Raw genomic sequence first — 12,473 nt, 5'->3', positions numbered from 1 at the left:
ACACTGTGGGTAACAGTGAGCAAGAGACACCCCCAACCCACCTCCAGTCCTAGTCCACATTTTCTGTGAGGAAGAAAAAGCCCTTGGTAAGAGCTCTTTCAGGCCATTACAAAGCACTTCCAGGCACTCAGCTGAAAAGTGTTTAGGTAAGCTGAAGACCAGAAGCCCCCCGCGGCACCCTCCCGCTCAGCTGGTATCTGGGGTCACCTCCTGATAGGTTTCAAACTTCCTCACAATGGGCAAGCTGCCTAGGCCTGGTCTTTTATTTTTTAAATAGAGAAGAAAAGGCAAAGCTTGCAAGACTGACTGACAGCAAGGGAAATATTTCAGGGAAAAAAAACCCTTCCAGCAAAACATGAGTGCAAATGGCCTTACTGAGATAGTGTGGATGGACAGCAGGGTCTAAGAAAAGAGCTTCACACTCCTGGGGAAACTGCATACCGTTACTATTAGGTTTTGTTTTGCTTTTTAACTGATGATCCTCTTTACGTTTACTACACAGCCTGGGCTGCGTATTACACTGCTGAGTCCTTGGACCTGTCATGGAACTGCAGAAGCCAGAGTACTTTGGAAAGGGCGGACGCTGAAGCATGTGCACCCCCAGGACGGGGTCTGGTTCCAGTGTGAGGTCGTCACTCTGGTTTTGGGGTTGCTCACAGGCTGACGCTCTCCTTGCTATGTCCTGAGATGCTCACTTGGGGAGGCAAGGCATTTGGTCAGAGCCCAGTGGAAGGGCTGTAGCCACAGGGAGGTTCTCGCATAGCTGAGGCACACAGTGAAAGCAGCAGCATTTTAAAATGACACTCACTGACCAAAGTGAGAAATTGAACAGATGAGGGGAGGGCAAGGAGTAGAGAAATTACAGCTTTGTCCTCTCCGTGGTAAAGCCGAAGCAAGAAAAATCTGCTGTGGCATGAAGCGAAGAGCAGCAGGCGGGAACCTTCAACGGGGAGCTAAAGCCACAACCCCAGGGAAGGAGATAAAAGGATAATATCCTCAGATCAAGTCTCAACACTTCTTTCCAGGGGAAGCTACACCACCTCGCCTCTATTACCGAACTCTTCAGACCGCTACAGTTTAACTGGGAGACAAAGCCAGGGGTGTGGACTCACGGCCTTGAGGATCTACCCGCAGCCCCACTCCAGACTCCCATAGACTAGGGCCCTCAGCCTGGCAGCTTGAGGGTTAAAAGACAGCACTTAAAAGAAAACTTAAACCCCATTAAGCCCAGGCCTGGAGAACAGTGAGCAGCAGGGAAGCCAAAGGAAACTAATTTTGGAGGCTCTCCAAGCTGCCAATCACAAGCGTATTACTAACAGTCCCAGTGTTGTTCGAGTTGGTTGTTTTTCCACAGGCTGCACAATGGGGTCTGGTTATTCATTGAAAAAGTCTGCAAGTGAGCCCCGCCCTCCATTCACAACCAATTTGGAATGCTCCATTCAAGCAAGAGGGGGAGTCTGCAGCTCAGGGAGCTGGGGCAGCCTAGCGGTGCCCAGAGCCCAGCTGTCGCTGCAGGGATACTTGCTCGCCCAGTGCGCTGTTTATGTAAGAAATTCAGACACTGCAGGGGCGCCTGCCTGCCCTGCACCCTCCCTAGGATCCAAATGGCCAAGACTGTTGCTGAAATCTGCAAGGGTGTGCAAATCTGCTAGCAGTGAGGTCGGAAAGTGCCCTCTGGCAACTGGGGAAAAGCAAAAGCAAAACTATCCTGTGCAGCCTCGTTCAGAACCCAAGTGCAGCTTCCAGCAGAGAGAAACAGACCTCGCTGGTATTTCTCTTGCCCCCAGGCGAGCTGCTTTGCATTAGAGGACATCTCTGCCTGGAAGTCTGGGTCCCCTTCATTGCCAGGAGCTACACCAGGAGCCACCTGGCTTCCTCCTCAGGGGTGAGGGGCTGTGGGACATGAATAGTCTCCAGCTTTGGCCCTGAGCTACCTAGGACGACAGTCTCAGGGTCCCTTTTCTGGGCATCAGGAGATGCGCAAAGGGAAGACTTCAGACCTGGGGTTGGAGGAAATCGACTCCAGGACTTTACGTAAGAACAGGATAAAAAAACTGGTTTGGTTTCTCAGAGATTTTTGCCAAATCAATAACCACCCTGAGGGAGAGCTGATGAGGAGGCTGGTCTGACAACCAGACTTTATTTCAAGGAAAAACATATTTGGTTATGAAAATTGAATCCAGGAGATAACGTGAAGGCCATGGAAGCTTTCCTTCTCGTCGCATATTTGGCTATTTTCGAATGTCTCACGTTCACCCTTCTCACTGCCTGCCCCCTCTTGAGATCTTTCTCGCTGTGCTATCCCCATCTTTTAATAGCTGTGTTTTAGCCGCTCCTTGGAATCTTTTACCGTGTGCTGAAATTTTCCAGATACGTTTCCTCGTTCTAAGGAGGGAAGCCTCCTTTATTTGCACTAGGCAGGGGTCTTTTAGGTAGCACTCTTTCCCCTTTAACACCCGAACTGGTAGCCCACTGTCATCTACCTGCTGGGCGCCAGGGTGCACTTACTTAAGACTTACACACACACACACACACACACACACACACACACACACACACACGAGGGGCCCGTATCTTGCCACTTCTTTTAGCTAAGCCTAGAGGGATAGGACAGTGATAGAAACTGACGACCAAAGCCTCTGTTAAATGTGCTTGATGAGTTCACAAAATGAATTTTTAAAAAAGCAACCTAATCCGGTAATGGCATCAGCATGCCTGGGACTCATCCAAGAGCTGGAGCTGTGACATGACAAGACTTTTAGATCTTTGGACTCCAAGTGGAGAAGAGCTATGTGCCAGGACACAGATGGGACCCAAGCTGTCTCAAGGGCAGCCGTATGCCTGCAAGGGTGCCGTCAGCCCCAGACTACATGTACTTTACCGCCATTAAAACCCAAGAAATACGTGGCGGGAGCAATCGCTCAGTAAAGAAATCACACAAGCAAGCCAACCCGCTCCCAGAACCCTTCGGGGAGACTAGAATCGTAACGACGACACTACTAGACGGTAGAAATGGCAAACACCGTCGTTCACATTTTCAGTTTTACCGCAGCACCTATGTTTTAACCTTGTAAAACGGAAGACTGCTCAACAGCAGGGGATAAACGGTGATTTCCTGACGGACGCCAGGATCTTCTTTCTTCTGGCACCTACACAAGCGACCTGTCTGGCAGACACAGATTAATTCCCACCTGAAGCCCTTCTCACCAAATACAAAGGGCTGGAAAGGCTACTGGGTTTTATTAGAGGACTAAAAGGCAAAGAGAAGGCTTTTTAAAAAACCCATTGTTTTCAATGAGCCTAAAAAAATAAATAGAAAATGAAGTCTAAATGGATTACAGTCAGATGAAAGGTTGTGCTAAACACATGGTTTTTTTTACATTAATGGGTGTTGTAGGTCTTAGTCCTTAACGTCTCAGATCTGAGGAGGTTAGAGGCTATCAAAATAGAAAGCATTTCAAATCGCTTGACACCCTCTCCATGCCGATAGCGGACTGTCTGTACCAAAGACATTAAGTCACACTATGAAACCTGTAGTCCAATCCTCTCTCCTGTATGTTTCCCACATGCTTTCTTTAGCATTCTTCTTCTTCCTTCTCCCTGTCTTCATTTACTGGCTCCTAAAAAGTTTAAACCAATAAATAGCCTTGCCTCCACCCGGCCTCTTCTTTCAAAGTGCTGAGCGCTTGTTACCTTGCCCAAAGACTTTGGGAGGATCCTTTCAAACAGCTATGGCTCTGCTCCACAGAAATACTATACGTGAAACTCAGCTACACGCCATCTGGGGCCAGGATCATGCGCCTTGTCCAGAAGAAAGGCACTGCCTGCCACTACTACAATATTCAAAGAAAATAAAAATCTCTGCCTCACCCACTAAAAGAAAATAAAAATCCGGTGGAATAATCTCAGTGACACAGGATCAAGATCAACGTGCTTTAGGCTCAAGTGCTGTCATAAATTAATCCTATTTCCCCAGCCATCTATTGTAATGTATTTATGAAAAGATTTTATCAGTTAATTAGCTGGTCCTTAGGAAATTACTGGTACTTCCTCCTGCTGGTCCATTCTGTTTAAAACACAGACCTAAAAAGAACCTTTCAAGGGGAAAAATGGGGTCATTTGTATTTTAAAACAATTCTCTGAACTGTGTTTGGTATGGAGGTTAGAATTTTAAAGTAAGATTTTATCATGCCCTCTTCCTTAGTATGAAACTCAGTTATTTAATATGCTGATAGGTAATGATTCACAATAGCACCAATGAAAGGAGTATGATTTTTTTAAAACTTGAACTGAAACCTGCATTTCAGAAAGTGCTCCTTATGTATGCTAAAATAGAGTAAGACACCCTTAAGTACTCAGGCAATCAATTGAAAATGAAAGTAATGTCTACCCTACCCGTTTAACAAAAGTACTCTTGAGTTCCAACATCCATGACTTTGATTTGCTAATTTTGCGAAAATGTGTAGTAAAGAAGTACTGTACATACATCTATGTATTGACCCAGATTCCCTGGTGTGGTAGCTCTATGTGATAATTTACTTAGCTACACTCATTTATACACATACACATAAATATATGGGATATATATACTCCTACATGCAGTTTTATCTGTACACATACTAAAATGTCTTCAGGAAACCACTCACTTCTAGTGTTTTTTCTCTTTTACAACTTCTCTCTTCCAAATCCTAAATGGGAAAACTCAAAGCACTGAAATAAAGAATAGTTTTCAGCCGGGCGTGATGGCTTATAATCCCAGCAGGAGGATCATGGCAAGTTTAAGACCAGTCTGGGCTACAAAGTGAGCTTGAGGCCAGCCTGAACTGCATACTGAGACCCTGTCCCAAAAAAAAAAAAAAAAGACCAAAAAGAAGAGTAATTTTCTCAGGATCTTAGAAGAAAACTGAGGTGTTATACTGAATGGCCAGCCTGTCTATATATGGCTTTCCTAACAGTCATCTCTGGGTGTCTGCAATAACAAGGAACAGCCAGGAGTCCACCTGGGCGTGCCAGTGGCCCCTAAATCCACACCTTTGGGAGAGTTTCTTTAAAGATATTATGAGAGGTGTTTTTTGGGGGATTTTTTTGTCTTTTTGAGACAGGGTTTCACTATGCAGTTCAGGCTGGTCTTGAGCTCACGATTCTCCTGCCTCAGCCTCCTAAGTGCTGGGATTACAGGTGTGTGCCACCACGCCCGGCATACTATCAGAGTATTTTTTCCTCTCATCTCACCTCACGTTTCCCATTTTCGGTAAAGCACTGGTCAGTCTCTCCAGCTATCTGGGCCTTGTACTATCTTTTCCATAAAACTGGGGGTGTGGGTAGGGTGAGCCAACACACTCATAAGGGACTTCCAGCTCCATTTTGGATCTTCAGGTTTACTTCTTAGGACCAGGGACCAACACAAGGCCCCAGTCTATGGTCTATAGGGTTAACTTTCTGTTCTCTTACAATTTGACTCGCAAGGTTTTCCAGGTAAGGAATCTCTCACAAGTATCTGTATTGACGCAGCAGACATAAAACTGTATAGCTAGAGGTAAGCTGGTCATTTCTGTAAGACTCATAATGGTTTCATGTGTTCCGACCACACTTACGGATGGATGCTTATGGACAAAGAATCCAAATCTGGAAAACTGGGGGCTGGGGATTTAGCTCAGCAGCACAGCACCTGCTTAGCAAGTGCAAGGTCGGGAGTTCAAGCCCCGGTACCAGAAAAAAACAAAAACAAAAACAAAAAAAACCAAATCTGGAAAACTTACAAAAATATCTTTAGAAGTTGAATGTGTGTATTTACAAAAATAAACAAATATAATCTTAAAAACCAGTATTCTAGACTAAAACCGATTATCCACATTACTTGTATTTCTTCCTTTTTCATATTTCACACACTGTCCACAATGGAAAATTACCCAAACCACTGTTAACAAGATATACTATTATCAGTGGTCACTGGTAACAAGAACTTCTCCATCTGTTACAAATGTTTTCGGATACTGAAGAGAAGAAAAGGACGGCTTTCCCTGCCAAATGTAAGCAGACTGTATAATTCATGGATTAGGTGATTCAAACCAACTCATAATGCTTTGCTGAACTTGAATCCGTTTCTTTCCTTCCTCTGGACTAATCATGGGATCTTCCAGAAGATGACAGGAGTGGAAGCTGGTGCTCCCCACAAGGCTATGAAAAGTGCCACAAGTGCCTGGCGTAGTGGCGCAGGCCTATAGTCCCAGCACTTGGGAGGCTGAGGCAGGAGGATCGTTGCAAGTTTGAGACCAGCCTGGGGTACAAAGTGAGCTCAAGAACAGCCTGAACCGCATAGTGAGACCCTGTGTGAAAAGGACAGGAAAAAAAAAAAGAAAGGCTACAAAAAATTAAGGGTGCGCAAGCTGGGCCTCAGCCAGCTCCTCCCTGGCTCCCCTGTGGGTCTGAATGGTCGAGAAACACCCCAGCCTGAATGAAATAGCTCCAGGCTGCACCTCTGCCATCACTGGTGCTCCTGCCTAACCTCTCAGGCAAGTCAACCTCCCTACGTGAAGCTATCCTTCCCCAAGCTCCACCCCAAGAGTTAAGAGTCACAGGGGCAAAGAATTACTGATTAGTAGGCCGTATGTTTTACCCTTACAATATAGAAAAGCTCAACCTTAAGCAGTTAAAGCAAACAAAGCAAAAATATCCTACTTGGTAGGCAGGGACACCTCCCAAAGCACCTCCATTTAAGGTATGGTATTTTAATTAAAGAACTTAGCACATTCTATTTGCTGAGCAGGAATAATTTCCAAGGAGCCAAAACACATGTATTGATTCCTTTACTTCGTCTCTTCCCCCAGATAAATATCTCTTCAAACACAAATCCTGTGTGCTGACATCTTTCTTTAAGGGACAGACCCTTCCTGCTTCAGCACATGCCATGCATCTGAAGGCAGCCATGTCACCTCCCTTTTAACTCTTTGGGGTTGCAGAGAAACAAACAAACGTGTCATAAAAACATTTCAAAGAGCTTCAGCCAAGGAAGCCACCTCCCAAACAGACTAGCAGCTCATGCTGCTCTGAGCAAGAACAGGAAAGGATGGGCCAAATTGTCAACAGAACCAAGTTAGATTATAAATTCTGTCTTTCATCTTGCAAATACACACACGCACGCAATTTAGGTTATCTTTATTTAGCTTTTCTGTGGAAAGCTTCCCAATCACTTGAAAGCAATCAAAGAGCAATAATTAACAAGCACTTACTTTCCATAGAAAACACCACAGCAAGCTGTGACAAAGCTAAGGTAACCATGCCTCTGTGGGTTAGTCAATTCTTTTAAAGTTTCATGGCATTGTGCCTTGGACACGAGGTCTATCATTAAAAAATATCTAGCTGGTTCTTCTGTTCTTTCATTTAATAGATTCAGAATACCCAGCTATTACATAGACCCAGATATCCTCTCTTCTCCCAGTGGCACTTTTCCCCACATATGTGTGCGCATGGGTGCACCCCACACCAGCGATAAAACGAAGCTGGGAAGAATCTGTTGGTGCAAAATGAGAAATCGAATCCTCGCCTGCCTCAGGTGCTTGCTATTATAAACTATGACTAAGAGACATGAATTTCTCTATGATGCAACCCTCAAGAGAGGCAGCATTTTCTCCAGGCCTCTCTTAAACCTGCTCATTCGCCAGTGACTAATGCTCTCCTGCTCAAATTTCATCAGCCGGCTTTGTCCTTGATAGCTCTGCTCTGCCTGGACCATAAAAGCCCCCAAACCTGTTGAGGACAGCCTCAAAAGATCCGGTAAAGCTAACCGTGTCTGCCAGCGCCAAGAGCCATCTTTGCAGCTGCCCCATGCATTTTATTATCTCAAGTAATGAGCACCTAATGACTATCTGAAGGAAAAGATTGTACTCTTCCCTGAACAGTAAAGTCCCAGCAACAACATGAAACGTAACAGCAAATCAGGTTACTCTGTGACCAGCCCTTTGTCAGCTTGGAAGGAACAGAACTGACAACATGTTAGGTGAAACTACAATTAACTGGAATTTTCCATTTACTATCTTCTGCACCTCTGAGAGAGAGAAAAATGGCAGATTCATCATTCACATCGAAGACTTAAATTATGAATAAGAGAGGCTAGAAGAAAACACCATTAATAGACCTTTGGCCCAGCCTGTGTCGGTTAATTTATAATTTTGAGTTTAAAGCTTTGCAATATTCTTAAGGTCAAAAGAAATTTAAGACGAAATTATGTGAGGACTTGCCTGAAATAGACTAGAACCGCTTTAGAAATGATTTCAATAATGAACGAAACCCAAATGTTCAGGGTCACCCCTGAATTATTAAAAGAAACTGCACGCACACCACCATACAAATCTGCTGGCTACAACTGAAGAATATTCTAGACACCGGTGATCCCAAACCAAACAATTTCAGAACAACCGTGCCACCGCAAGAAAGGTACTTACAGTTATCAGACTGAAAATCTGGGACAAACTGTTCATCATCAGGAACTTGTGCTGGAAAACAGATTTTTATTTTAGACCTTTAAGTTTTATTAAAAGGAACAGTAAAATGTTTTATATGGAAAATAGGACAGCCAAGAAACTTGCCTTCAGCTAACCAAGCCTCTTGAAGTTGACTGAGATCCTGAAACAGCTCTGGAAATGAAAACAGAAAAGCCCAGAATGAGGATATTTCTTCTATTAGGGAGAACAGGGCGGAAGGGTCTACCTACCACTGCCACTGAGTGATCTGAAGAAGACACAAGATAAGAGAGAAGCTTCACTACCTTCAGAATCATGAGCCAGATCAGTGTCCAAGAACTTCCTCTTTCTGTCAATCACAGGCCGCCCTCGACATTCCTCTGATCGAGATTTCTGCAAGAGGCCATCACAGACAGAAGATTCAAGAATAGTGAAAAGGTCCAAAGGCGGCTGATCCAGTAAGACTCTTAGGAAGAGGGAGGGCAAACTAAACCGAAAGCTGCATGAACTTACCCCTGGGACCATAAAAGGGACTTGCTGATCATAAAACCCATCCATGGTGCTTCCAATGTCTCTAAGATCACTCTGAAAGGTTTCAGCATTGAGTAATTTCTGGGGGAAAAGGATCCTCCTGTAATATAAATTTGGGTTTATTTTAACTTAAGAGGGAAAAGAAATGAAGCAATTTCATATGGTTCTTTAGGGCCCTGACAAAATCACTGCTCTCAAGTACTGTTGCTCTAGGTGTGGGCCTTTACACCAAGGTTGGGTTATTCAGCCATCCTTCCTTGCCCTTTCTTCTCTCTAATCATTAAGATTATAGATCTTTGGTTCCACCTCCTACCAACAACAAAAAACCAAAAATCATCTCATTTTCATCATGAAAGGTGATTTCCTGAATCTCTACAGAAGATCCTCCAGGGAATTTGCAAGTACAATTTTTTTAAAAAGGGGTAATTTAATTTTTGACAGTAAATTGAGAAACTAAGTTATTGGCAATTAAGAATCTGACATACACGCTCTGCAAGTATTTTGTAGGTCAGTGATTAAAAAAACTACGTAGAATTCCAGGAATACATTATCAAAAGTATACCTTCTTCACACACAACTCTTTATTTAACTAACCTTCTGTCCAAACAGGTGTATGCCTATAACGTCACAAATATCTCCATGGCAACTTAAGTTATCTGTGATATCTCAAACCTCTAGCAGAATAAAAGGTCTCTGAAAAATAATGGATAAAGGAAACTAAATTCCACTGTATGTATTTTAAAGGCAGTTCTACAAAAGGCCTTTTTAAAAGGCAATAAAAATAAATGATCCATGGAAAAAAATTCAATTTGTTTCTTACAGTTAAGTCCAATTTCCCAGACACACACACAACACACACACACACACACACACACACACACACACCCCACCCAGTAACTGATATCAGTACTGCTAAGTGTTGCGGCTTGAGAGAGAAGCTGAGGGCGGCTTGAGAGAGAAGCTGAGGTCAAGGGAGAGGATAGAATTTTTTCTAATCTGAAGAAATAAAGTAACAATTTCAGGAAGATGCCATATCCCTAAACACGTTGTTTTATCCTCCATACAAAAAACGGAGTTCGGTCAACCAGAAAGAGAAAAACATTAATTTCACTTACCCTAGCTCTAAGCAATGCAAAACACTTAAGGAGTAATTTCTTTGTTTAACTTGCACACAATTTTATATAGGAAACTTTTTTCCCCAGTGGGCAATTCTACCCTATTTGTTTTTCACACTGTGTGGAGTGTATCAACTTTTCATAACTTAGCAGGATACAGGAAAGCCCTGCATGGTCAGCCTGCACTTCAGCACTTGGCCCCAAGTAATCGGGTATTTTCAGAATCAAAGGAGGGGAGTGAAATAGCACAATTCATAACTTCCTAGAAAAACACTCCGGCCAGCTTGCCTGCCTTCCAAATAAAAAAGGGTTCAGAATAAAGTCTCTCAAATGGTCTCCAACCCGATTACAAAATCTGAGAAACCTTAGCAGCGAGCTGAGGGGCACGAAAGAGTTCTCTGTCGCCTACGATAATCTTCCTGATTAAATCGTAGCCTCAGAAATTCTGCAAATGTCGGAGGGTGGGCAACGAGTAAGAGACCAGAGGGAGAGGTATTTTCAGCCTCATGATAAAATACTTCACCCAGAAGAGCAAAAATATCTTTTAAATTTTTTCAAGAAAGAAACTGCCGCAAGCAAATCCAAAAGCAGCACCGGGGATCTTTAAACGAAGCTCTCAGTTCAAGGGCTAAAAACGCTGTGTTCAAAGTATTTTTTTTTAACCTGGAGGGAAGGCTCGAGCGCGTCCAGGAGTTTAAACCACTTCCTTTGCGCCCCCCCGCCCCGCGGCTACCCCCAGGAAAACTTTAACACAGCGCGGCGGCGCGACCGAGGCCCCTCCCCCGTGGCGCGCAGCGGGCCCGGTTTTATGAATGGGAGAGCGAGCCGCGGCCGCCACATCAGGTAGAGGCTGTAACTAGATCCCTCGCGCTGGGCCCCATTCACAAAACAAGACACACTTCCACCCAATTCCCAGCCTTCCCCATTCATGAAAACTCCTTCGGCTGCGCCCCCGCCCCCACTCCCCACGCAGGCCCAGCCTCCAACGCAGGCCCCTCACCCCAGCGTTTTAGGAAGAAAGCTCAATGCTTCATTCACGAAAAGGGAAAGGGAAAAAAAAAAAAAAAGCCGCAAGGAGCAGAGAGCCAACGAAAGAAACCCGCTTCATTCATAAAGTCAACCACATTCATAAAAACGAGGTGCTGCGCCAGAAGCTACCAACCGCTTCCAACTCATACACCCCCACCCCAAGCATCTCTCCGAGGCACCCCCCACTAGGCGCTCCCCCTCCCTCCGTAATGCAGCCGGATCCCTGATGCAGCGCGAGGCTCCGGCATCACTCCGTCCCTGCTCCGCAACCGCGTCCTCCCCACCACCCCCAGGCCCTGGGGCTCCCCGAATTTCCTCCAGAATCGCGGCGCAGCCCGACGGCCTCATCCCGCCGGGGGTGGGAGTGGAGGCACCGGTGTCCGCTTCCCACAACCTGAAACTTGCAAGGCCCGCCTAAGTTGCTGGCCGACCCCAACGCCGCAGGCTGCACATGCCTGTGTCATCCAACCCCTCTGGGCGTTCTGGGGGGCAGCGCCTCGCAAACATTCCCCCTCCAACTGCTTCCCGCCCCTCCTCCCAACTGCAGAGCTTCGCCAAGCGTCTCTTCTCGCGAGCCTCCAAGTCCCCTCGGGGCTCTCGGATCTCCGGAGACCAAAGCCCTGCGACTCCGCGCCTCCCCGTCCCCACCCCGGAGCCCCGCACCCCGCGCGCCTCCCCCGCCAGGTGCGGAAACCCGCGCTCCGTGCGCTCCGGAACCGTTAGCCGCCCCCGCCCGACGCCTCCCACGGACCGAACCGGACCTGGCCGGACCGTGGGGGAAGGGAGCAGCCGGTCCCCGAGGCTCGCCCCAGATGTGCACACCGACTTCGAGGATTGCAGGTCAGCCAGGGAACTCCCGTCAGCTGGGCCTTTGGGACCCGTGCAGGACGCCCCCAAGGATAGCCCCTCGCCCCCCGCAACGCCCCCTCACCTGAAGTGGCCGCCCACCCCCCTGGCAGCGGCCCCGGCGGCGCAGGCGCGCTCACGCACGCGCGCACCGGGCCTGGGCGCCTAGGCGAAAGGCTGGGCCGAACCGCTCCGGAGACAGCGAACTGCTCCGCGCACCAGCGGCTGGACTCTGCGCCGCAGCTGCCAACCAGGCTGGAGCGCTGGCCCGGCCCCCAGCGGCCCGCCGCTCCGCCCGCCGCCATTGGCTCGCGGCCCCAACCTAGCCCGATTCCCATTGGCCGGAGGCCGTTCCCGCGGCCGTCCATCAGCTCTTGTTTACCCTGTCTTCGAGCAAATCCAACCGAGCCGCCCCACCAACTCCTGCCTCCATTGGTCGACTGTGGGTCTCTCTCCACCCCCTCAAGGTCTGTTTTTACATAATTTATGCACC

The 12,473-nt window shown here is 46.7% G+C and overlaps 1 protein-coding gene across 1 annotated transcript; it reads right to left on the bottom strand.

Moving 5' to 3' along the window:
* Positions 1–7,594: 7,594 nt before the first annotated feature.
* LOC102016968 (ETS translocation variant 5-like) lies at positions 7,595–12,263 on the bottom strand. The gene is made up of 6 exons (XM_013510177.1): positions 12,066–12,263; positions 8,973–9,090; positions 8,765–8,852; positions 8,586–8,633; positions 8,397–8,492; positions 7,595–7,746 (listed from the first exon to the last, which is right to left on the bottom strand). Exons 2-6 carry the CDS (start codon positions 9,015–9,017, stop codon positions 7,595–7,597), a joined length of 429 nt encoding a protein of 142 aa, XP_013365631.1. The 5' UTR covers positions 9,018–9,090; positions 12,066–12,263.
* Between the last annotated feature and the right edge of the window lie 210 nt (positions 12,264–12,473).

The sequence above is a fragment of the Chinchilla lanigera genome, unplaced genomic scaffold (assembly GCF_000276665.1).
Source record: "Chinchilla lanigera isolate Chin_1 unplaced genomic scaffold, ChiLan1.0 scaffold00262, whole genome shotgun sequence".
NCBI classification, from domain to species: Eukaryota; Metazoa; Chordata; class Mammalia; order Rodentia; family Chinchillidae; genus Chinchilla; species Chinchilla lanigera.
The sequence above is the reverse complement of the archived record's forward strand: the minus strand, read 5'-3'. Positions and strand labels throughout refer to the sequence as shown.